This window comes from Hemiscyllium ocellatum, chromosome 14, assembly GCF_020745735.1.
Source record: "Hemiscyllium ocellatum isolate sHemOce1 chromosome 14, sHemOce1.pat.X.cur, whole genome shotgun sequence".
Lineage (NCBI taxonomy): Eukaryota > Metazoa > Chordata > Chondrichthyes > Orectolobiformes > Hemiscylliidae > Hemiscyllium > Hemiscyllium ocellatum.
This window is the reverse complement of record NC_083414.1, coordinates 34,220,302-34,247,912: the sequence shown is the minus strand read 5'-3', so window position 1 is coordinate 34,247,912 and position 27,611 is coordinate 34,220,302. Positions and strand designations below refer to the sequence as shown.

General features: G+C 40.4%; 1 protein-coding gene across 3 annotated transcripts in view; it reads left to right on the top strand.

Moving 5' to 3' along the window:
* LOC132822339 (ERC protein 2) overlaps nucleotides 1–27,611 on the top strand; it is an 820,981-nt gene that overhangs the window by 57,374 nt on the left and 735,996 nt on the right. For all 3 annotated transcript variants that reach the window (XM_060835591.1, XM_060835589.1, XM_060835590.1), the window contains one exon: nucleotides 16,590–17,006. In XM_060835591.1, the coding sequence (XP_060691574.1) occupies nucleotides 16,590–17,006 (417 nt within the window). The remainder of the gene's footprint in view (nucleotides 1–16,589; nucleotides 17,007–27,611) is intronic.

Below are 27,611 nucleotides of genomic sequence, written 5' to 3'. Positions count from 1 at the left end.
TAGCACCCAGAGTTTTCGGGGCTGGTTGAGGGAACCATCCCACAAAGTTATAATTGCCCCTTTTCAAATCTCGAAGTTGTATCATTTGAGCCAGAGTCAAATTGTTGTACATCGTACACTTCTCTTTTGGTAAGTGGCATTACCGTGAGAGGAATTCCGGATTCCCCATGGTGTGGGATCTCAGCACATACCCAACAGTCGGTAGGCCCCTTTAGTTTAGCATGATTCTGACATAAAGCAGTAAAATGATTTTCTCCTACCCACCCCGCGCGCCCCCCCCCCCCCCCCCCCCCCACCCCTTGGCAGCTGGCGCCAATATTATCGTGACAATATAAAGCTGACCATTCATTTCAGCTCACAACCCTATCTGTCTATTCCCTAACCCTTTTAAATACCAGGGAGGAATGAGTCCATGCAACACTTACAATTGTTTTGGGATACAGTTTTTAACCAATACTTAATAGACTCTCATCTCAGTCCATTCTTTTTGCTCAGCTTGACTTTCAGAGGGTTGTCTTTAGGATGTGCTTGCCACTCTGTCGGAGGGGAAGGAGTGTCCACCGGGTCTTTAACACAAGTGTGATGACTCCACCCTTTTTCAGCAGTTCGGGTGGCTGTTTCAGTAGTCAGGAGGGTTGGGAATGATCCCTCCCAGCTTGGGTGCGTTTTGGTATCTTTCCAGGTCTTTATCAGGACCCAATCACCTGGTTGTATTCGATGTACGGCGAACTCAAGTGGAGGTGTCTGTGTTGACAGACCCTTCTTCCTCAGGACAGACAAAGAAGAGCCGAGCGCCACAATATAGTTCTTTTAAAAACTTATCATTGACCTCTACAGTTGGTAGTTCCCCTCTTCCACCCAAGAAAGGTAATCCAAACATCATCTCATAAGGAGAGAGGCCAATATCAAGTCTAGGCGCAGTCCTAATACGTAGCAACGCGATAGGTAAACATTTTGTCCATGGTAATCGAGTCTCTAGGGCTAGCTTAGACAATTGCTTCTTTAAGGTTTGATTCATTCGTTCCACCCATCCAGTGGAAGGTGGGTGCCAAGGAGTGTGGAATTCCCAAGAGATTTCTAATCCTGCCATTACTCCTTGTAGGATCTTAGAGGTAAAATGGCAACCTCGGTCTGAATCTATACTTTCCACCACTCCATATCGAGGAATTATATGTTCTAAAAGAGTTTCCACTACTCCCTTCGAAGTAGCTGAGGACATTGGAAATGCCTCCACCCACCCAGTTAGGTGATCCATTAGGACTAATAAGTACTTTTGTTTCCCTACTGTGGGTAATTCTGTGTAATCTATCTGTATTCTTTGAAAAGGTCTTACCCCAGGGTTACTTCCACCTCTTGGCCCCCCTCTCGTTACTTTCTTATTAATCTTTTGGCAAGTCGGGCATCCTGCGCATACCTGCTTGGCTAATGTGTATATCCCTTTACATCCGTACTTCCTTAACACTATGTCACACATAGCCTGGGAACCCCAATGGCTGCCTTTGGTGCAAGGTGGTTAGGATGTTTCTCATGACTGGTTTATTTAATAACTCCCTTCCATCCGGGAGGATCCACATTCCTTGGGCTGTCTTAGCCATCGTTACAGTTACTGCTCCATCCTCCATCCCAATTTTTAAGCCCAGCAATATAATCAAATCCCTACCTAATAGATTGCTTCCAGTGTCAGAAATATATAGTAATTGTCCTATCACTTCCTCATCATTTCTTATAATTAGGGTTGGTTCAAGAATAGGCACCAAGAATTCTTCACCTTTTTCTCCAGAAACCTTAAGGTACTCCTTAGTCAATTTAACACCGGTAGGTCTAAAACTTAGGGATGACTGTGCTGCTCCCGTGTCCACCAAAAATACTGCCTCCTCCCCTTCAGGTCCCACCTTTAAATTTATCAAGGGTTCCCGGTGGGTCTCAGGAGGAAGGAACCCCTGACTCCCCTAACCTTCATCTAAAGTCATTATGGAAACGGCTTCCCTTTCTCCTGCTAATTTCGGGCATTCCTGTTTAAAATACCCCACTTTCCCGCAATGGTAACACCCTGCCTGTTGCCTCCTTTCCCGGAAGTCTGACCTTTGTCTTTCGTGTCCTCCCCTACCCTTCCTGATATTCCCTGATCCCATTCTCCTTTTTGTTATTTCTTCTACTGCCACCACCATCATTTTGGCTTTCTGTTTCTGCTTCTCGTCTTCCCTTTTCACATACACTTTCTGTGCCTCACGTAGCAGTTCTTCCATCGGTCTTTCACTCCATCCATCTAATTTATGTAATTTCTTTTCTATTTCCGGCCATGATTTAGTTACAAACTGGACCTTTAAGAGTCCCTGTGCTATCGGATTATTGGGATCCATTCCCGAATACTTCCTTGTGGCCTCCTTGAGCCTTTTAAGAAATGCAGAAGAGGTTTCATCCTTCTCTTGTCGTACTTCAAAGGCCTTAACAAAGTTTTGTGATCTAGGTGCCACCTCTTTAATTCCTAATATTACCATTTCTCGCAGACCCCGCATTGACTCCCTATCTTTTATCATTATTTTCCCAATGAGGGTCAACATTTGGGAATTTCTGTTCTGCTCGGGCCCCTTCTTCCCCAACTGGGTGCTTCTTTTCCCATTCCTATAAAGCCGCTCTCCTAATCATACCTCGTTCTTTCCCTGAAAATAATGTTCCAAAAATTGCCATCAGTTCTCCCCAGGTATATAAATTAGGCCCTAGGAATTGATCTAATTGTTCAGCTAGTCCAACAGGATCCTCTATTAAACTTTTCATTTCCTTTTTAAAGGCCCTAACTTCACTGCTAGTTAAGGGTGCGTTTACATATCCAATTGTACCTTCCCCAATCGGAACCTCTCATAAGGGACATAATTTTACATTTTCCATTATCTTTGCCCCTCCTTTAAGTGTGGTGGCTCGAGTGATTCTGAGCCCCCCCAGGTTTTGCATCTTTTAGTTCAGAGTCCGTTCCCCTTTCTGTGTCTGGACTCGGTTCTACTTCAGGAGCTGTAGGCTCATTCCGGGGAGTAGTATATGGGGCTGGCAAACACTTTAAGGGATCCTATTGTGGCTTCCCTTTTTCATTTTCCTCCGTATTCATGGGACATAATTTTACTCCTGCGCTCCCTATCCAACAAGCCACATATTCTGACTCTTCTTGACTATATGTTTCTTTCCGATTGATGTAAACATTAAGATCTTGACACAGCCAATCCTCATCGGACCCATATTTGGGCCAAAAAAAATACCAGGTGCCTTAATACTTTCTCTAGTCCAAACGAAACAACAATAGTTTATCATTTTAGCCTTATCTTTCTCCCGCGTCCGGGAGTTGTGTTCCCAATTACCCAACATTCTCCCCAAAGGACTGTCGTGCGGGATATATCCCCTTTAACGTTATTTACAGATCGATTGTTACCCAGGCAACTCCCTGTGCCTCCCATTGTTGTTAATTTAATTAATCTTAACGAGGTTTGGTGTCACCTTCTTCCACACCCCCTTCAGGGTCCTGACTAGACACCTTACTTGTCCGATTAATCTGACCAATTATATGCTTTTTCTTTGAGACTTCAACTGTTCTCCATAAATCACTTTTATGTAAGGATAAAAGAGATTGGTTAGAAACTGATAGTAAGGCAGTCATGACTGGTAAAAAGAACAGGAGTTAATATTTTATTTCATAATCTGTAAAATCCTGAACCTTAAAAGAAGTCATGTTAAAATTTCCATAGTAGAAATCAGATTCAAAACAGTCCTGGATCTCAAGCTCCAGGGAACAAAGCGTAAACATTCAATCACCAACAAACAAATGTGCATTCAAACCGAATCACAAAGGATTGAACTTTCTACTTGCTGTACAGCTCTTTTTTCTCTCTCTCTCTCACACACACACACACACACACACACACACACACACACAATGTCTCACAGACACTTTGAGCTTCCTGCAACAACTCCTCTAGCTTTTGAATATTTTTCTGGACATCTGGCCATAAGTTAGTTATGAAGTGCACCCTCAGTAGCCCTTCAGCTACTAGCCCTTCTGACACAGGCTGTTTTCCATTGACATATGTTTTATTTTGTATATCGCCAATTCCCCGTACTTTTGTATGCCCGACCACTAAGGCAATACTTAAAGGTCTCTTTTCTTACCTTGGTCTGTGCACAGAGTTACTTGGTCATTTCGGTGTGCCCCGTCCCGCGGCAATTCCTGCTGCCCCCCTGGCCGCCCGGATGTATCCTTTAAGACCTTTCCCTACCCGGGTCTTGTGCACAAGAGTTGCCTGACTGAACCTGCCATGTCTGCCTGCCTTGTTTCCTGGGTCTCCCAGTCCGGATCGTACTCTCCCAAACCGCGAACGACAAGCAAGGGAGTCGGAGATCACCGAAATCGACGAGGTGCACCTCCCCCATCGTCCCAAGAGTGTCGAGTGGTTGGAGTTTTGGATCCCGAACGAGGCCCCCAAATTGTGAGAAACAGCACTCACTCACAAATCAATCAGCCTGAGACAAAGCCTTGGAAACAAGAACAATTTATTACAGTATTGCAAGAACTGGACACCTCTGCAATCAAGCAGAAATGCGTGCGAAAACAGAGCCTCTTAGCATTCTTATTTAAGCCTCCCTTTTCCCATCCTTTCATAAGCCGATTACCTCACCTGTTAGTTATTTTCTTATCTGGCCATCCTGCTGTCCTTGTCTGCATTCTTTGTTTCTTGTTTGTTACAACTTGTTCTTTTATCCAGTTTCTCTTATCATACTATAAGCTTTATTGTGAAATGCTCTTGCTGCTTCTTTTAGTGGTCAGCTACAACCCTTTAAAGTTATTTCCTAGCTTAAAACTATTTTCTTTAAAAGACCGTCTATATTCAGTAAAGTCTTAGCCTTAAGTATGCTACATGCTACAAGAATTAACACCCCACACCGCCACCCCCCCACCTGCAAAAACAACATTTCTAATCTCCCACACTTGTGAGCGTAAGTCTAAAGTGTAAACAGTCACTTAATTGTTATTAACTCGGTAGAGATGCATAGCTGTCCTGGGAAGTTGCAAGTCTGGTGAGGAGAACTATTGTTGAATCACTGGGTCAGGTTAAATGGCAGAAGATGCTTTTTTGTATCATTGATTTTTAAGCAGAACAAGAAACACAACTTTTAATGCATTTCTAAAAATGCATTTTAATGCATTTCTGAAGCTATGTTAAATCTGCACATTGATGAATTTCTCACATTCTGTTAATCCTAGATATTTGTTTCCTCTTTTTGGCATTCTTATGTAACTGTGGAGTTCTTTGCTGCCATCTACTGGAGAGATGATACCTTCTGCGCAATTTCTTGTTAGGGAACCTCTATAAAGTACAGCAGCAAAGCTGTCAAGTCATGTTATTTGTGTCTTATGCTTTGAGTAGAAGCATTTATACCCACACTTGATTTTAAATTGACTTTTTTCTTCTGACTTATAAATTATTCCTGCTTTGTTCCTTAAAAAAAATCTAAAATGAAGGCTGAAATTTGACCAACAATTCATTTTGGCTTCTTAGATTCTGATTTTCTGAGGCAACTTGGAATAGTTTCTTTTAGGAATACAATAGTAATTGCAGATAGTCATTAGTTATTAATTATTAGCAGTTAGCGTAGCTAATACTTTTCATCAGAAACTCTTCAGGTCAAACTTGTTTGGCTACACTGACTTGAAATATCAAAGATGTGGATAGAAGAAACTTATCCAAACATTTTCTGCTGCAGCCAATTGCCATGAGCATATAACTCAACAGATTTATCAAGAGGCCGCTGGTCACACCTTATCTCTTGAAAGGCAGCATGATTAATCCACTAACAGTGAGAGAGAACCTTAATATACAGATGATAACTACTCCTTGGATATCCTAAACATTTTTACTTGCCACATTTTGCATCTTTCCACATGTGCCTCCAGTTTTCTGTAATATTTTGTTTGTGATAACACTGTTTTGAATGGACATTTTTAGACTTGGCACCTTGTGTTATGTTGGAACATTTCTTTTAGCTAGTTGTGTACAATGCTGCTGGTCTTTGCTTTGCTGTGACTGACTGACTGACTTGCATGTAAATCAGTCAGCTTCAAGCTTGATTGCTTCAATGTGCCTTTGAGTATTTTCTACTTTAAGGTAGAGAAGAAAATGATTGCAGCTCTTGTTTGTTTTGCTTAAAAATTATAACATTTTAGTTCAGTTTTTAACTTACCTTGTGCAGATTATGCATTAAGTTGCTGATACCTGCCATTTTACTGGTCTCTTGTTGAAGGACCTTGCCACAATCTCTCGGATAGAGAAATCCAACGATTGATGAACTTGTGAAGATGTTTCTCCTAATCTCAGACCTAAATGACCTTGAAACTCAGCCCTGGTATTTTAGATTCTACTGCTAAAGGCAGTTCCTTTTTATTTTTAAATCTAGCCTGTCAAGCACCTTCAAAATCTTGTCATCAGAGAGATCATTCCTCGTTCTTGTAAACAAGAGCGTTTATGTCCAATTTTTCTAAATTTTCATAATACCACCCTCTGTCACCCAAGAGCTAATATAATAAACCTATGCCTTATCAAGTCCATGGGATGTGCACTCCTAAATATAGAGATCAAATCTACTTGGAGGTAGTCAATTGTGGTACATGTCAAGGCCCTGTACAGTTGTACAAAAATTTCTTTTATCTTGTATTCTAATTGCATCGCAGTAAAAACCATTATCATAATGACACAGAGTTGGGCTATTCAGCCCATCGAATCTGATGGCTCTCAGCAGAACAATCCATCAGTCCCTTTCACCTGCTTTGTACCTGCAGTCTTGCAAGTTCACATCTGATTCCCTTTTGAAATCATTCATCACCTCTTCCAGTACCCTTGTGTGCAGGAAATTCTACATTATTGTCACTTGCTGTATTTTGAAAGAGGTTCTTCCTCACGTACCCCTGTATCTCTTGCCCTGCTGTAATAAGATCCTATACAGGAGGAAAACAAATTGGAACACATGGATTGGGAAGGACTGTGCTGATATGGTTTGTTAATTGGTTTATAGAAAGCCCACTGAAGTTGAGGTGGAGATAATTAGAATGCAAAATGATTTTGAGCTGAAAGTCAGACCAAAGGCTAATCATTATTGGTGACTTGTACATGGAGGAAAAATACCCACTTCTATTCTTCTGTATTTTTAAAGTGACAGCTTACTTCGGCTCCACATCTGTGAGAAAGCATTCGCAAAATGAAGATAATCGGGTCCAACCATTGGACCAGTCTTTCAGGTACCTTGTTCAGTAGATGGTATATGACCTGCTATGGACCAGCTCGGACCCCCTCAAAACATTTCAAGTAACCCAGACTCTAACTTTGCTCATTGTTTTTTAAGCTGGTGTAATGTGGATATTCCAGGAGTGATGCAGTTGGCCTGACCTCTTAGTTTTAAGCAAAATAGAATTTATTTACAAGATTACTGAATGAAACACAAAACAGAATATAGAGTGACTTAACCTATCCAAAAACCCAACAGATAACCCAACTTAATGATGCTGTTCCAAATACCGGCAACAATCCCCATAAACACCCCTTGGCACTAAAGGTAAAATAAAACACAAGTTCTTACAGGAGAGAAGTCTGAGAGAGAGAGAGTCAGCACGGACCTGCTTCTCTTGGGTCCGGCAGCTTCACAACCCGACTGACTGCTTTCAGTGAATAGCCAGACTGCCAAAAACCAAACAAACCAGAGAAAAGCTGTGTTGGGAGAACCGACCACTCCCTTTCATTCATCAAGTTTTGTTTTAAACTTTGAAATCCTTTTGCCTGAGACAGTATCTGTTTTATAAAATCAAACTGGCCATAAAATCCTTCAAACTTAGACTTTTCTGACCTCTGTCCTTTACGAACTTTCTGTGGAATGAAACCTAAGGACAACATTACCTTGTTAAAGGAGAAGTGTCATCACAGACCAATAGTTTCAAAGTAAAGCTCAGACTTCAATGCAGTGGTAGGTAGTATGCAGTTGCAGATGTTGCATTGAGACTTGGTGAGACAAGACAAAATGAATAATTATAAATACTTGGTTTATATTTATATAACATTAAAAATAATGTTTAATTTCTCTGGGGTAGATCCTGAGTTGCCCTTGAATTCAAATTGATCTTATGCTGTCTGACTGCAAAGTCCAGATCACAAGGTGGAGAGTTTTTTTTTATATTTTAGCAAAGGTGACATAATATTGCCAACAGACCAATGGTCAATCTTTGATTCAGTAGCTGATTCAGAAGACCTAGTACTTTACTTAGAATTATTTTTTTCAAGTCTGTAGTTTCTTGCCTTTTTGACTCTGAGATTGAGAGCTGCTTCTTGATTGCACGTCTCTTGACTGATCTGAGTGCATCACCAAATGCTACTGCACCAAACTGAAGGCTGTCATTTAGGCAGCTTTTCCTTAACTCAAGATTCTTCATCCTGCTGTCTCCGCCTCACTGGTCCAAACAGTAAAATGCATTTTGTGTAGCTGAAATGTCCACTTCACCATTCCACTTAATTGCATAAAAGAAAAGACTTCGAACTTTTTGCAGTCCAAAAGGGAAAAATATGCAGTTCCCTCACAATATTAAGTACATTTCTCTCGATTGAAAACGAGTTCCTTGTGCCATGGTGCGGTAACTTACAATGTGGGTGTTAAGTTCATATAATGTTGAGAGGAAGTATTATTATGATAATTGCTAGCAGATTTTAATTGTTTGCTTTCATAACACCTAAATTTAGTCATGTCTTGTTACTACTGATCTCATTTCAAAATATGAATAATTGATTATTTGGCTAATGAGAAAAGGAAGGTTAAATGCCAGATGGTGAATATTCTGTGAAGTATTGTTCTAAGTTTGATTAATATGACAAGGAACTGGAAGCTTATGCAGAAATATTTGTGTCAAATCACGTTTCCAAAAAAAAATTGTATGCATTCTCCTTGGCTGAATGCTAGTAATGTATGAATTAGTACTGAGCGATGGAGGGACTGAAAATATTGTTTATTTTTAAAAGTTATCTGTTCCGGAAAATACTACATTGTGGAACTTGGCAACATACATCGGAAAGTAGCAGCTTTTTGACTTTTCATCGTTGATGTCCCTTGTGATTAATACCACGTAGCTTAATTTTCAATATTTGGCAAACCCTGTAATACAGTACTTTGACTTTCAAGTTAATTTGACTATTGTATGTTCTGATATTGGAATAATTTCAGAAAGGTAGTAAATGTAAGCTGAACTTAATTTGGTTGCAACTGCTGACACTACTGAATTGGTTCTTAGTGCGCATGTGCAAAATGCACAGCCATATAATTTATAGCTCCCTTTTGCACTGCTATAGTTATGAGGATTATAAGATTGTTTTGGGGCTGTGCTTTCAATTTGAAGTAAAATGAAGGAAGGTCCTTTTGTGCAATATGGGTGTTGCAGAGTGAGGTAGTATTTATTGTCCATCTGTAATGGTACTTTGAGGTGGTGAGCTGCCATCTTGAAGTGCGACAAGTCATGTGGTGTAGGGATGCCCAAACTATTGTTAGAGAGGAAGCTCCAGGATTTTGCTCCAGTGAAGGACTGAAAATACATTTCTAAGTCAAGATGGCGTGTGATCTGGAGGGGAATTTGCAGGCAGCAGTGCTCCCATGCATCTTCTGACCGTATCCATCTAGGTGCTAGAGGTCACCTGTTTGGAAGATGCTGTCTGAGAAAACAGAAAAAGTTGCTGCAGTGCAAATTGTACGTAGTCGTAGACTGTTGTCACTGTATGGTGGTGATGGAGGGAGAGTTTATTGAAGGCTGTGGATGTAGTGCCAATCGAGTGGGCTACTTTGACCTGAATTGTGCCAAGCTGCTTGCACGTTTTTGAATCTTCACTCATCTAAGCAAGCAGGGAGTGATTTATCACATTCCTGGCATGCCTTGTGATGGCCATTTGAAAGGTAAATTCCTCTCCACAATGTTTATGACTGTTCCAGTTCACTTTCTGGTCATTGGTGATATACAGAATGACATAGGGAATTCGGCAGTGGCTATACCACTCGGTGTCTAGGAAAGATTATTAATTTTGTTTTGAGATGGTCATTTTTGTCACCTATGACAGGAGATATTACTTGTCAGGTGGCACAGTGGCTCAGTGGTTAGCACCAGGGACCCACATTCGATTCCAGCCTCAGGCAACGGTGCAAACTCCACACAGACGTTCTCCCTATGTCTGCGTGGGTTTCCTCCAGTTTCCTCCCACAATCCAAAGATTGTTCAAGTTAGGTGAATTGGACATGCTAAATTGCCCATAGTGTTCAGGGATGTGTATGTTAGATGCATTAGTGAGGGGTAAATGTAGTGTAATGGGGAATGGGTTTGGGTGGGATACTCTTCAGCCCAATAAGTCCACACCGACTCACCAAAGGGCCTGTTTCCACACAGTAGGGATTCTAATTCTGTCGGCATTCTATTCTAATTATTCTTCCGATCTTTCTTTAATATTGTATATATCTTCGGGCTCTGGACTGCTTTAGTATTTGAGGAGCTGAGAATGTTGCTGAACATTGTACAGTCGTCAGTGAACATGCCTATCCCTGAATCTATATGAAGGGAAGGCTATTGATGAAGTAGTTAAAGAAGGTTGGGGCCTTGCATCTCTCCGATCTGAAGTCTGTCTGACTACAGGACTGGGTAATTAGGTTGTTGAAGATTCAAGAGACTGTTTTGCCAGGAAGAGGGTGATATGTGTTCACACTTGGAAACAATGGCAATAGCAACAGCATCTGTATTTACTGTGGTGCAACTGTTAGTCTGCAAAGTCCCAGGAATGTGTTGAGCATGTTAGGTTGTAAACAGTCAAATTGTCCTTTAATTCCAAAATAGAACTTGTAATGGCGATTGGCTTTGAGAGGGTAAGGATTTCAAAATGATTTTGTCTGTGCTAGAGTATTCTAATCTGTTAGGATTGGGGAGAGGGGGAGCACCCAGAAGCTGAGAGAATTTTTTCCCTCCAAGCTGGTGCATGAATTGACAATATCAATTTTGTGACCATTTGAAATGAGACTGGAAGATTCACCAACTCGTGCATGAGGAAGAATCTCTAGGAAGAGCCATCTGTATAAAAGGCAATTGTCTAATTATCCTCTGCTATTTTATAGTGCTTTGTACAGAATGCCCGGATGGACAACTCCGTTTTGTAAACGTTTTAGTGTTCAAAATTTTAGAGTTATTAACACAACTGGATGATAACTATTAAGAATTGTTGTGGACATTTTAATTTGCCACATGTAACAAAATCTAGGGGGTTTTGGACATAACAGGAAAGCAGTGGACAACAAATTGTCAAGACAATGTGCCAGATTATATGGGAAGAACGGAACAAACTGAAAATGTTCTTTCAAGTGCCTGGAGAGGCACAACAGCCTGAAACGCTTCTTTGTCTGTTGTGTAAGTACTGCACGTGAATTTAAAAGTAAATCCATATTTTGTGTGTATTTTGTAAATTTTGCTATGTGTCAAAACCATCTGCAGTATCTTGGATAGATTTGGTGCCACAGGTCCCTCTTATTGAGAAGTGTTAAGCTCATGAGGGTGGATAACCACACGATGCCTTCAGCAGAAGTAAGACTATGTGATTAAAGCTTTATTACACTTTATGTAGTATCTCGGTAGGTTCAGCTGATACATAGAAGTAGTGAACTCGCTAACTATGGGTTAGCTCCTCCCAAGGACAGTCCTGTATACCCTCATGGACAGAGTTGATCTTTGCAAGTCAATTCAACCTTTCTAGTCTTTATTTCCCTTCAGTAAAAACTGTTTCATAAATGGGGCAAACTGGAGCAAACAATGTGGAGATATGTATGATTTTAAGGTGCTAATGTAAATGACAGAGGATAGACACAATTATCTGTTGATTTGAAAAAACATTATTCCAAAAACTTCACATTGACAATTCAGTTTATTGAAATGACCCATCAGATCATGGAAAACCTTTATCCAGCAATCTCAAATGGTCCAGTGATGCAAATTGACAACTGCACAAGCTACATGTCTTTGCCATTGAACAATTTGTAAATTTCCATTAATTAGTTTGCAAAATATTTCCAGTTGGAATTTTGATCCCTGATGGAATTTTTCCACCCTCTCACTATTGGAACATATGCAATATTTAATCAAATAGTAATGCCTGCATAAGCTGCCTATAAGTCGGGATGCGTGTATGGTATTCTTACCGTGTGTATTGGAATGGCTATGAAATCTATTCTAACTAGTGGATTTTTATTCAACATATTTGTTTTGTTGAATAGAAATCCAGCTGGATGTCCAATAAATATGTTGATTAACTCAAAGTGGCCAGAACTTGATAAGTCTTATGCTGTTTTTTTCCAATTTTGAGGTGAAGGAACTTAACTTTCCCCTCTTGTTCCATCACCATGTTTTATAATAGAGCATTTATCTTGTGAACATTTGGTCTTGCATACAGTATGAATTAGTGAAATATAAATTTCAACATTTGTCAGAGTATGGAAGTTCCTGGTTTTAATTTTCAGCTGTACTATGTAAATGTCATTTTGTAATTGAAACTTTATAATATAGAAGGAGGCCATTCGACTCATCACATCTGCAATGGTTCCTGAAAGAGCTACCCATTCTCCAGCCCTAACTCCATAGTCCTCTTAAATTCAGCACTTTCAAATAGACCTCCATCTCTCTTTTGAAACCTTGTTGAGAATCTGCCTCCACTCTCCCTGGCAGTACATTCCAAATCCTAATCACTCTGAGTAAAGAAGTTCTTCTAATCTCCATCCTAGCTCTCTTGCTGGCTGGTCTGGATATTGTGGCCCCCTCCTTACTGACCTACCAACAAGGGAACCAAGTCTATCAGAATTGTTCATAATTTTGAAAATCTAGCAAGGTTATCTCCTAATCTTCTCTGGTCTGAGGGAAATAAACCCAATTTCTCTTATCTTTTGTTGTATCTAAAATCCCTCTTTCTTTGTATCATTCTAGTGAATCATCTTTGAACTGTCTCCAGAGCTTTTTTCCTTAAATGAGGTACTCAGAATTGAACACACAACTCCAAATGTGGTCTGACCAATAATTTGTAGAAGTATAGCATCACTTTCTCACTTTTTTTGTACGCTATGCCTCTATTTATAAACCCAAGGATCCTATAAGCCACCTGAAAGATTGCTTCACCTTGTTTGACAACCTTCAGAGATTCATGAAGTCCCTGTGCTCCTGTACTTCCCTCAAAGTTGCACCATTAAGCTTGTGTTGCCTGTTTGCTTTACTCTCATTCACTCACACTTCTCTGCATTGAAATTCATCTACTAGATGTCTGTCCATTTGGCTAACTTCTCAATATCCCTCTGAAGTTGCTCAGCACTAACCTCTCCATTCAATTTTATCATCTGCAAAATTAAACAAAATTGCCCTCAACATCCATCTCTCTGTAGAATCGCATCTAATAAAAGTGTACAAGTTATTTACTCCTCATTGTGTTTTGTTAGCATTTCAACATGTGCATTGCCTTTTGCTTTTCTGTATTCATGTATTTGTCTTGGCTTTATTGTAAGGCACAGTTTGTAAAGGATTCAAATCAAATTTCAAAATGACAAAAACAAAAATTTTGTTTGCGTGTTGCCTGCAAACCTCAGCTGATTGTGTCTATGTAACCTTGAAGGGGGACTGTTTCTCTATACTAATGTTTTCATTGTTGTTATCTTTCTTTGGATTGAAACCTAATGATTAATGTGTTGGATCATTGGGGTATACCTTTTACGTTCCCTCAACTGTCAAATTGATATTTATTAACTGGTGCGTTTCCCAAATTCTGTGTTTTCAGCATGGGATATTTTATGACTGAATTGTGAAATAACTTTTCAGTGAGCGTTTTGGCGAGCAAAATGAATATACAGTGGTTGAATTTTTATTTTATTAGAGACTTTGGTTCTCTTAGAGCATGCAACTGGTGACTCAGAAATCATGCTAACTCTTTTAATTAGACTACTTTTTTTTGTAATTTGTATTTTTCTTCCATCATAATTTAATTGTTATCATGCTTTGCTTAAAGGGTTATTGGTCAATCTCATGTTGAATTTCTTTCACACTGCCTATGGCCATGTTTTAATAAATGTTGCATAAATGAGACTCGCGGTATTTAATCTCCATTCTTTTATTCTCCCCTTTGGAAACCTAATCAGGATTGAAACTTGTTTAATGAAGAGTCTAGATCAAAATGTGCACTGCAACACTGTGTTACCCACTTAATCTGTTTAGTTTACAATTTGCTGGTTAGTGTTTGAGAAAATTATTTTCTCCCACTTTTATTCAGAAACTTTGCTTCGAAATTGTATGCTTATTTTTATTTAAAATCTCAAATGATTATCCAACTAGCCATTGAAAGAACAGAATGAGACCGAAAATTTCATCATTTCAGTGATCTAACACAAGCCTGAAATTACTGAGCCTGAGGGTCCACTGTTTTGATTGATCCATTAGCAAAGCTTAAGTTTGAATTCTGCTTATAATCAATTGTTTGCTGATAATCTTTTGCTGAGCTGTTTTAGCATTCATGGTATTGGCGTGCTGTATTCCTGCTTGCATTCTCTGTATTCATTTGTTGATTTTGCTACATTCTTTTTTTATTTTGCCATGCTGTTCAGCCTTTGGATGCAAGGAGATCAAAGGTTTGTGTTATGTTTGCAACAGCTTAGTTTGCAGAACATAAATAATGCGGTTTTTTTTCTTGTTCTGGTGACGTGTGATTAATGTGTGTTTTATTTTATACAATATTAAATGTTGAAGTTTTATTGGTGAGATTATTGGATTACGCCTTTTAATAATTGTCTACACTATATAACAGATTTTTCACTTATAAAACAGTGCAAGAAATTTATTAACATCTAATTGTGAAATTTGTTTAACATCTAATTGGTTCAGAGGAACTAATGTGCTGATAAGTCCTATGTTCACTAAATTCAGAATTTGAAATTTTAGGTGTAATCTAACATTGCACCCTTTTCTGTATCCCACGAAAATACCACATTTGATAAGCAGTGGAATTTTGCATTCTTTATTAAAAACTGTATGCCCTGATACGTCAGAAAAAATATTTTAATCTCGAGACTCTTATTGAAAATCTTAATAAATTTGCAGAATTGAACAAAAGCTGGATTCTTCGTTTGATAAATTTTTTTTGTGGCTTGGCAAATAACGTGCAAATGCTGTCAAATATGGTACAAGGGGTTACAGTATTTCAATTCCGCTGTGAGAATTCTATGTTTTTAAGTGTACATATTTGATCTTATAGCACAATGACTTAACTATGCAGGATTTTCTAGTTAGTTTAAAACAATAATTAACACATTCACATTTGATCCAGCCATCTGCTGGATTTAGGTTCTGAAATAAGGGTGAAGTACTTGAGAAACTGAGTAGGTCTGGCAGCATCTGTGGGAGAGTAACAGTTAATATTTCAAATCCAAGATGACTCCTCGGCACTGAAGCATCATATACTAGACTCCGGTATTAGCTCTGTTTATCTTTCCATAGATGGTGTCAGAGCTGCTGATTTTCTTCAGTTTTGTTTTTATTTCACGTCTCCAGCACATGCAATACTTGCTTTTATTTGATGGTTTAAATTCTATATTGTTTGGTGTCAAGGGTTGGAAATCATTTTGATTTGTGTAAAATATGAGGATTTTGTGAGCTTGACAATTTTTCAATGGTTGTATTCCTAACAAGTTTGCAAATCCCGTAGCTGTCTTTTGCTTGTTCAATAGGTCTGATATTTATTTTAAAATAAACCTACTAAACTTGACTACTGAATAATACAGCAATTAGAGGTGATCAGTTTCTGTTGGAAAAAGGGAGAATTGACTTCAGTCCATTAGACCCTTGTAAATTATAGCTTCCATGGGTGGATTAAGTTGTCCTGCTGATAATTATGGGAAAAAAGTTAACTTGAATAGAGAATACACTTGTTTTGCCTGTTGGGCTAGAAGGTTTAAATAGCATGTAGCCTTCAAAGAAGATAAATTTACATTTGGAACCAAATTACGTTCTGAGTATAAGAATCGTAACTACCCTTGCCATTTAAAATAAGAAACATTATTTATGACATTTAACATGTGAAACTTACCATTTAACACCAGTCAATGTTAAAACTGAATCCATTTTAACTGTAAGACTTTGATAACTTGGCAAGTGCAGGTATGGATCAAGATTTTAATGTTTAGATGCTTTCAAGTTAATTGATATAAACTGTATCCCCCTGATGTATTGTTTGAGCATCTGTCTATTCTCCAGACAAATTGCTTTTCATGTTAAGATTGTGGAGTAGAGGCTGGAGGTGATGTATAATTTCAGCTCCGACTGGTAAGAATTATTCAAGCGTTCAAAACTTTCAGAATCCTCTTGTGGTACAAAAGTGCTATTAGTGATTTTGGAGTAGAAATACAAATAGTCTTGAAATAGATCAAAACTGATTATTATTAAATTTTATTTTGTAGCTCAATCCATTCAACGTTTTAATAATTAATTATTTGCATGTGTTTTGAGCAATCTCTTTTCTTTGCTTCTACAGCACCTGCAGTTGACCATCCAAGCATTGCAAGATGAACTTCGAACCCAGCGAGATCTTAATCATCTTCTTCAGCAGGAGAATGTTAACCGAGGTGCTGAGCATTATACCATTGAGCTCACTGAGGAGAACTTCCGTAGGTTACAGGCAGAACATGAGCGACAAGCAAAAGAGCTTTTTCTTCTGAGGAAGACTTTAGAAGAAATGGAGCTAAGGATTGAAACACAGAAACAGACTTTAAATGCAAGGGATGAATCAATTAAGAAGCTACTAGAAATGCTGCAGAGTAAAGGATTGCCATCCAAATCTATGGAGGAAGAACATGAAAGAAGTCGAAGAATATCTGAGGCAGAATCTCAAGTTAGTCATCTGGAAGTTCTGCTGGACCAGAAAGAGAAAGAAAATAATCATCTTAAAGAGGTATGCTTTATTTTTGAATAGTGTTGTTTTTCACCCTCCGTTTCTTCCTCTCCCATCGCCCCCACCAGTCGCTACCCTTCCACTGATACTCATTTGTTTGGCTGAACTGGTCCTCACCCTCAATTTCTTCTTTGAATCCTCCCACTTCGTCCAGACCAAAGGGGTAACCATGGGCCCCACCTATGCTTGTCTCTTCGTCGGGTATGTGGAGGTTGATTGGTTCATCAACTTCACTAACTAGTTCCACTCTGACCTTAAATTCACTGGGGCCATCGCAGACAACTCCCTTCCCTTTCTAGACCCCTCCATCTCCATTAAAGGTGACTGACTCAACACCGACATCTACTACTAACTGGGCTACACGTCCTCCCACCCTGTGTCCTGTAAAAATGCTATCCCTTATTCCCAATTTCTCTGCCACATCTGCTCCCAGGAGGACCCATTCCACCACAGAACACACCAGATGGCCCCTCCTTCAAAGACTGCAATTTCCCCTCCCATGTCGTTGGTGATGCCCTCCAGTGCATCCCTTCCACTTCCTGCACCTTCACCCTCGAACCCCAGCCCTTCAATTGCAACAAGGACAGAAATCCGCCCCCACCCTGACAACCTCCAGATACATCGCAATATCCTGCACCATTTCTGCCACTTACAAATGGACCCCACCACCAGGGACATATCTCCTTCCCAACCCCTATTTGTGTTCCGTAAAGACAATTCCCTCCACGATTCCCTTTTCAGGTCCACCCTCCTCTCCCAGCACCTTCCCCTGCCACACAAGAATTGCAAAACTTGTGCCCATCCACTCCCCACCTCCATCCAAGGCACCAAAGTAGCCATCCACATTCATCAGAGATTTACCTGTACTTCCACACGCGTCATCTACTGTATCCGTAGCTCCCAATGTGGTCTCCTGTACATTGAGGAGACAGGATGCCTACTTGTGGAACGTTTCGGAGAATATCTCCAAGACACATGCATGAAACAACCCCACCACCCTGTGGCCAACGCTTCAATTCCCTCTCCCACTCCACCAAGGACATGCAGCTCCTGGGCCCCCTCCTTCTATGCCAAACCCTTACCAACTGATGCCTGGAGGAAGGACACCTCATCATCCATCTCAGGAACCTCCAACCCCATGGGACCAATGTGGTTTTACCAATTTCCTTATTTTCCCTCTCCCCATCTTATCCCAGATCCAACCTTCCAACTTGGCACCACCCTCTTGACCTGTCTTACCTGTCCGACTTCCTTCCCACCTATCTGTTTCACCCTCTGCTCCAATATATCGCCTTTACCCCCTACTTCATCTCCCTGTCTCATTCCCCACTACTCGCCCCCTTGGGTCGCCCCTCATTCCTGACGAAGAGCTTGTGCTCGAAACGTCGACTCTCCTGCTCCTCAAATGCTTCCTGATTGGCTATTCTCTTCCAGCACCATACTCTTCAATGTTTCATTTGAAGCCTTTCCGTCTTCATTTCTTGCTCAATCAATTGCTTCTGGTCATCCTCCTATCGGAAAAATTATTATTAAATTGAAAAGTGTGCAGAAATGATTTACAAAGGTGTTACTGGGATTAATGGGTTTGAGTTACAAGGAGAGGTTGGATAGGCTGGGACCTTTTTCACTTGATCATAGGAGGATGATTGGGTGACCTTGTAGACACAGAGGATGGTGGAATGAACTGCCCAAGGAAGTGGTAGATGCATCTACAGTTGTGATATTTAATCAACATTTCCATGAGTACAAAAGTTGAAGAGGGATATGGACCAAACGCAGGCAAATGTATTTAGGAAGACCGGTTGACGTAGACAAGTTGGACCGACTGGTCTGTTTCCTTGCTGTATGACTGACTTTGTGGTTAAATCAGAATAATTCTGAAGCCATGTACTGAAGTCAGTTATTTTTGTGTTCACCAAAATAATTTTGATTATATTTGGCAAGGCTTGCAAAAGCAGAGAAGTTCTGGGAACTGGTTACAGCCCTGGGATAGAATCAGATTTTTCACCCGAGACCTGGAACAAAGATTTGTTTGTGACATGGAAATAATTTGGGCATTCGCTCCTATTCCTGATAGGAACAGATGTGCATAAATATTGCCCTTAATTGAACAATGACTAGCATCCATACTGAGAGAGGGCACATGATGGCAGTTTTGGACAAATTCAGTACATTTGGTTGTGCCATATGCGACTTGGCAATTCTAGATACTGATACCATGCCTGCAATAGGAATAATTCAATTCCTCATCATTAATATCCCCAAAAGAAAACAAAAGTTAATTGGTGGGGCCTGTGTTTGCAGTTTGTGCAAGTAATTTTTTTTTTGTAACTTCTATTCCTGTATCTTCAGTAAATTCTTTGGGTAGTTAATGCAATGTAAATGTAGTTTAATGTAAAAGCAAATGGTATGGCATAGTGAAATGCTGAGTAAAATGTTAAATTTGCAGAGGAGGTGCAAAATGGAGAGTAGGATTAGATAAAGCATCTGACAAAGTAAATCACTGAAATATTTTCAATCAAAATGCTGAAAGATTGGGGAGGTCCATGAAAAATATTGTGGATTACACAGAGACAATATTGTTCCAATATCATGGGTTGCCAAATGGTAAGTCACAACCTTTGCTGGTGTTATGGCTTGAGCAATTGGAGATGCAAGCTCTGAGGTAACAATGGCCACTATTGGAGTGGAAATCAGAAATTTATATCCTGGTAGCAGCTGAAAGGCCCCTTGAAATGAGTAGGACGTTTTGTTTGCATGTTGCCCTGGTTTTCCAATATTGAAAGGACCCAAAAAAAGGGAAAGTGTCTTAGTTGTTTGTTTTCTGTCTCTGCTCTGTTGAAGAACTTTCACTCATCTCTCCCTCTTTCTCTCTCTGTCTGTCTCTCTTGCTTTCTCTTTCTGCCAACCTCAGTCCATGTTTTCACTCTGTTGTGCTGTGTGAATTGTTAAAATGGGTTACAGTAGCAAAAGGTATAAAAAGCACCACTATTACACAATGATTTTGTTTTGTTTTAGAAACACATTATTTAAGGTAAGGTATTAGTGATTGTGTGTTTATAGGAGTCATTACTGATGCTGAGGTAATGTTTTTAGGGGAGATGTGAAACTTTTAACAATCTGTTTCCATTCCTCTCCCATTCTAGGTCTCAATTTCCTTTCCATCCCTGCAACTAATCATCAGTTCTGCAATGTCTGCAGCTCTGCCCCTTAATCTGCTATTTCATGCAAAATATTCCTTCACATCTATTTGCAGAAAAAGAATTGAAAATAATTTGGGGTGGGGCCAAGATATTCAAGGAAAATAAAATTCTCCCCTGGATTTTACTTGGATTGTAACTTCAATTGGCAACAATATTTGAGATTGGGATGCTTAATGGGATTGGCCAAGGCAGATCATATTTAATTGTGCCTATGTGTGGGAGAGCGAGAAATTGAAATCCATCATTTCAAAATATTTTGGAAATCTTCAACATTGCTATTGGGTTTAAGTAAAATCTTTCTAACTCACAATAACGTATGTACTGCTTGCTGAATGCGCCTCAAATTTGTTTACAAACCTAAATCTGTGGATCATTTTGGTAAGTGACACACAAATCTGAACTAAATTATGATTGTTAATTTACTATACAGTGCAACCTGAAAGCCAGTTAGAGTGCGTGGATTATGTTGGATGCCATAATTTGTAATTTGCCAAAATAGGTAGCACAATTATTTAGAGTTAATATGCCCTTGACCCTTTTTTGTGTTTTTTGAATATAACTGAAGGCTGTTGCAAAGAGAATCATTTTCAGGCATGTATCCTTTTACATATACTCTTTTCCTGAGTTTCTGCCAATTCTCGTTTGGCACTTGAGAGCATGGTTCAGTAGCATGCAGAGCATATATTCACTCGAACCGCTGTTCTGAAAGTTTGAAGAATTTCAAATGGATGGCACACTTATTGTAATCCCATACATTTGGACTACTGCAGCCTTCATTTTTCAATTACTTTTGATGATTGATTCATGGTCCTGACCTACGGATGAATGTTCAAGCTTTAAACCGCAGGCTGGTACTGATGCATGCTTTTGTAGTTATAGTTGAAAAGCCAAAGCTAATTGGTTTGAGCAGTAAACAAATCTTGTACAGTTCCGCTTGGGAAGCCATTGTTGCAGTGCAGTAGTTTTTTCCGACTTGTGTCAGGGCTTTTTGCATGCAAAGAATTAGTATTTGCATGATATCAAGAAAGAATGGAAATACACAATCCAGTTCAAACTTAATGTCCTGGAAGTAATTTTTAATTAATTGAAGAGTGTGTGGGCATTGCTGACTCAGCCAGCAATGCCCATCTGAAGCTGCCCTGAAGGAGTTGGTGGAACAAAGCTTTCTTGAACCGCTGCAGTGCTTTGGTGTGTGACTGCACCCCCAATGGTTTTAGGGAGGCAGATTGTCACCTAATGACAGTGAAGGAACAGTTCATATATTTCCGCTTGTACTAATCAGAAGGATGATTCCACATGGCATCATCGCCACCATAATTCTTACCTCCAGCACTTTTCCAGTGTATCTATAATATTGTCAGGTAGATGCCAATATGTGTTGGCTTTTCAACTATAACTACAAAAGCGTGCATCATACCACCCTGTGGTTTAAAGCTTGAACATTCATTCATAGCCAGGACCAATGAATCAGTCATCAAAAGTAATTGAAAAATGAAGACTGCGGCGGTCCAAATTCACATCACAATTTTTCAACAAATGTACCGGCAGTCAAGTGTACGGGATTACAACAAGTGCACCATCCATTTGGAATTCTTCAAACTTTCATCACAGAGGTTCGAGGAAATATATGTTCTGCATGCTACTGAACCAGACTGTCAAGCGCCAAACTACAGTTGGCAGTGGTTTGGAGGGGAACTTGCTGGTGGCAGTGCTCCCATGTATCTACTTCCCTTGTCCTCGTAGGTGATTGTAATCATGAGTTTGGAATGTGCTGTCAAATGAACCTTTATGACAAAGCTGCAGTGCAATTGTAGATGATATACACCGCTGTCACTGAGAGGGCATTAAATGTTGAAGGTGGTAGATGGCAAACTAGTCTATAGGACCGTTTTATCCTTGATGGTGTCCAGCTTCTTGTATTGTTGGAGCTGCACCCATCCAGCAAGTGAAGAGTACTCCATTACACTCCCAACTTGTGTTATGTGGATCTGTCCTTGAGGCCATCATATATATCTAGCTAGTCCAGTTCAGTTTCTGTCATTGGTAGCCCCGAGGAAATTATTTGTCAGAGTTCAGCGACGATCATTCTGTTGAACACCAAAAGTAGTTAGATTATTTCGTGTTGGTGGTCATTGCCTGGGAATTCTGTGACAGTAATGCTACTTGTTTCTCATCAGTGCAAGCCTGGACATTGTGCAACTTGTCTAATAGATATGGGCTGTTTCAGCATCTGGAGCTGCAAATGCCACAAAATACAAGCGATCATCCTCACTTCTGATCTTTTATGATGGAGGAAAGAGCATTAATGAAGCTAAACATGGTTTGGCTTAGGATACAACAGGGGAACTTCTGCACTGATGTCCTGGTGTTGAGATGACTGACTTTCAACCATCTTCCTTTTGTGCTCGGTATGACTTCAGCCAAATGGGGAGAGATGTATCTCTGGTTCTCATTGACTCCAATTTTTCTCCGGCACGTTGATGTCACTCTCTGACAAATTCTCCCTTGATATCAAGGCAGCCAATTTCATCTCACCTCTGGAGTTCAGCTGTTTCACCCATGTTTGATCTAAAACTGTAAGGCTGGGAGCTGGTGAAAGTCGAACTGAGCCCCAGTGAGCAGATTCCCCCTTTTTGATTGCACTATCAATGACTCTTTCCATCACGAGCAAAATGATGGAGATTAGACTGGCAGGGTAATTGGGGAATTGACCGCTTTCCATGCACAGGATGTTGCTGGGCAATGTTCCACATTGGCATCTACCTGACAATGTTATAAATATATTGGAAAAGTGCTGGGGGTAAGAGTTATGGTGGTGGTGATGCCACGTGTACTAATTATAAGAATGTTTCCTTTTCCCCCTTTTGCTTTTTTTTCAAAAAACCTGATGTCATAAGACTTCGTAGGATTTGGAGTCACTGTTGAAGACTCCCAAGGCAGCTCCTTCTTGACCATATTGCACTATAGCAGGACCCCTGAGATACTGATGTTAGTGACCTGGGGCATTGTTGACAAGATGAGAGAGAATTCTTGTCAGTTTTCAGTACACTGTGGGCTGACCCAATTTTGGTACAAGCCACCAGGTAAGGAGGACTTAGAGAATTATAGAGATGCACAGCATGGGAACAGACCCTTCGGTCAAACTCGTCCATGCCAGGATCTCCTAACCTAATCTAGTCAGATTTGTCCGCATTTGGCCCATATCCCTCTAAACCCTTCCTATTGATATACCCATCCAGATGCCTTTTAAAAGCTGTAATTGCACCAGCCTCCACCACTTCCTCTGGCAGCTCATTCCACTGTTTGTGTGAAAAACTTGCCCCTTAGGTCCCTTTTTAAAATGTTTTCCCTTCTCACCCTAACCCTATGCCCTCTTGTTCTAGACTTCCCCACCCTGTGGAAAAGGCCTTGTCTATTTGCCCTATCCATGCCCCTCTTTTTATAAATCTGGTTAATAAGGTTACCCCTCAGCCTCTGATGCTCCAGGGTAAACAGCCCCAGTCTATTCAGCCTTTCCCTATAGCTCAAATCCTCGAATCCTGGCAACATCCTTGGAAATCTTCTCTGAGCCCTTTCAAGTTTCACAATATCCTTCCAATAGGAAGGAGACCAGAATTGCACACAGTATTCCAGCAGTGGCCTAATCAGTGACCTGTACAGCTGCAACATGACCTCCCAACTCTATACTCAATTCTCTGACCAATAATGGAAAGCTTACCAAACATCATCTTTACTATCCTATCTACCTGCGACTCTACTTTCAAGGATCTATGAACCTGCAATCCAAGGTCTCTTTGTTCAGCAACACTCCACAGGGCCTTACCATTAAGTGTACAAGTCCTGCCCTGATTTCCTTTTCCAAAATGCTGCACCTCGCATTTATCTGAATTAAACTCCATCTGCCACTTCTCAGCCCATTGGCCCAGCTGATCAAGATCCCGTTTTACTCTGAGGTAACCTTCTTCGCTATCCACTACACTTCCAATTCTGGTGTCATCTGCAAACTTACTAACTATAGCTCTTATGCTCACATCTAAATCATTTAAATAAATGATGAAAAGCAGTGGACCCAGCACCTATCCTTGTGGCTCTCCACTGGTCACAGGCCTCCGGTCTGAAAACAACCCTCCACCACCATCACCCTTTGTTTCCTACCTTTGAGTCAATTCTGTATCCAAACGGCTCATTGTCCCTGTATTCTATGTGATCTAACCTTGCTAACGAGTCTCCCGTGGGGAACCTTGTCGAACATCTTACTGAAGTCTATATGGATTATATCCACTGCTCTGCCCTCCTCCATTCTCTTCATTGCTTCTTCAAAAGACTCAATCAAGTTAGTGAGACATGACTTCCCACGCACAAAGCCATGTTGACTATCCTTAATCAGTCCTTGCCTTTCCAAATACGTGTACATCCTGTCCCTCAGGATTCCCTCTAACAATTTACTCACCACCAATGTCAGGCTTAGTGGTCTATAGTTTCTTGGCTTTTCCTTAGCACCTTTTGGTCAATCGTGGCATCATGTTAGCCACCCTCCATCATCTGTGACTATCGATGATACAAATATCTCAGCAATCACTTCCCTAGCTTCCCACAAAGTTCTGTATGCTTTTTAAGATACCCTGCAACACATCCTCTGTCATATTTACATTTTTCAAGATGTCAATGAGAATGTGTATAGGGTATGAGAAGGCAGGGAAAGAGTGAAGTTTTGAGTTTTGTGAAACAAGGTTCAGCTGAGTGTGACTCGGATCAGATAAGAACTTGCAGTTAACAATGGGCTGCTGGAGGCATGGGTATCGGTTACCAAGGTGGATAAGTATTTATTATGTAAAGCCATTTAACAAGATGAGGCAGCATTGAGTATGTAAAGTCAGTTAACAAGGGGAAAAGAATCTATTATGTGAGACCAGTTAACAAGGTTAAAAAGACTCATTGTGTAACAACAGATGGCTTAGTCTTTGCTATTGACATTCATTGCTTTTAGCGGTCACCCAATCAATATGTATGCTGCCTTATCTGGATGTTCCTCCCTGCAAAAGTCTATATAGTTCATAAAGAGTCTGCTATTGTCTCTGTCTGTGTCCTTGTTCTTCTCTGTCTCTGTCTGTGTCTGTCTCTCTCTCTCTCTCTCTGTCTGTCTGTCTCAGTGTCTCTGTCTCGGTGTCTCTGTGCCTCTCTCTCCAGGGCTTGGAATAAAGGAAGGTAAAGCTACTCTGTGTCTCTTGAGCATTTTACTTTGATTGAAGGGGGAATGGGACGACATCACCATCTATTTCCCCATATTCTGTATCTTCCACATCCTTCTCCACAGTAAACACTGATGCAAAATATTCATTAGGGCGGCACGGTGGCACAGTGGTTAGCACTGCTGCCTCACAGCGCCTGGAGACCCGGGTTCAATTCCCGACTCAGGCGACTGACTGTGTGGAGTTTGCATGTTCTCCCCGTGTCTGCGTGGGTTTCCTCCGGGTGCTCCGGTTTCCTCCCACAGTCCAAAGATGTGCAGGTCAGGTGAATTGGCCATTCTAAATTGCCCATAGTGGTAAGGGATAATGTAGGGGTATGGGTGGGTTGCGCTTCGGCGGGTCGGTGTGGACTTGTTGGGCCGAAGGGCCTGTTTCCACACTGTAAGTAATCTAAATCTAAATTTAGTATCTCTTCCATCTGCTGCAGTTCTGCTCATAGGCTGCTTTGCTGATCTTTGAGGGGCCCTATTCACTCCATAGATACCCTTTTGTCCTTCTTGTATTTAAACAATCCTTTTGAATTTTCCTTAGCCCTATTTACCATCAGTAGAGTTGGGTTTGTCCTTAATTGCAGTGTGTAAGTTGCCGCCAGGTGGTCCATTTGGTTTCATTGTTTTGTTTAGACCTTATCGTGATTGATGCAGCTTGAATGGCTTCCAAGGCTACTCAGAGGGTGGGTTAGAGTCAACCACATTGCTGTAACCCACAGGAGGTAAGGATGCTAGATTATTTGTCATAAATGGTGAACCTAATCTTTCTCTTTTAGCAGCTAGAGAATTTAATATATTGGAGAAGCACATTAGAAATAGGATGAAGCTCTCTTTACAGACATGATGTTGCAGTTGGAGGAAGATGTTGCAAAATATGTATATGAAAATTGCCAGAATGGAGTCTCAGATTCTTGCAGATCTGTCTAAATCTTTGCCCTGAAGTACACAAGAAAATTTGATGTTACAGATTTCAAAAAGAATGTACCAGTTTGCTGATGGAAGGAATTTTACACTGTGATAAAAGAACACAATTTCATAATATCTTGACAGACTTCCCACATTCCAGTAGTATACAATGTAAACAACAAAAATTGCAAATAGATTTGTCTGTACTGTAACATGGATTACAGGTCCATGAATTTTGACATATTCGCTAATGAAATAGTGAGCAAAGTTGGAGAGACCAGTATTCGTGAAGACCATGAACTATCAAGAGAGTTGATGCATCATTGTGCTGTTGTCTATGTTCAATGGGATAAACCTACATCGTTGGTGATTTTTGCAGAAAAGGTCTTGCAAAACGGCAATCTTGAAAGATGTCATCCACATTCATCATGAAGGATAGGTAGATGAAGTTAGCCTGGAAAAACTGCTGAGGGCTTTTGGAGCTTCTGAGAGGGGGTGGGATTGGGGGGGGGGTGGGGTGGATGGGGTTAGTATTCTCTTTTGGGAGATGTTCAGTCACACTTCTTTGATGTTTTTGCTGAAGTTAGATTGCAAAATAGTGATGCGGTGATGTCCTGTGGTCTAACCAGTGTTTTTCAACCATTGGCTATCTCTCTAAACATGGCCTTTGGGAATAACATGAGAGGGGAGAAAAAGAAGAGTGACAGGATGATTTAAAGGAGAGAAGATATTTACTGAGGGAGGTAGTATATGGGCTTTGACATGAGCAATCCTAGTTTGTGGATTGTAGAGACCTGGGATGAAATAAGAATGGATTGTGGGCTAAATCAGGAAAAAGACTGTTTTAAAATCAAGGATTGTGGAAGGTTTAATTTTTTTTAAACCAGTTAACCCGTTGCAAGTTGTTTACAATACTAATTTGTTCAAACACTGGGTGAGGATGTTTTTAGTTGGCCCAGCTCTGGGGGAATCTGTATACAAAACGAGATTTGGTTTGCAACAAATTTGCTTATTGGTTTTGGAGTTTTGACCAGTTGTGGATGCCAAATACCATCAGCCTGGTAAGCTATCTGGCTCCTGGGTGTGAATAACACTGCAGGCAGCTGGTGTTTGTTTCGTTCTGTGGTTTAAAAAAAATTCCTAAAGCTTGAACAACGCACGTGGTGACTCAGTGGTTAGCACTGCTGCCTCGCAACAGCAGGGACCCGGGTTCAATTCCAACCTCTGGCAACATTCTACCCATGTCTGCATGGGTTT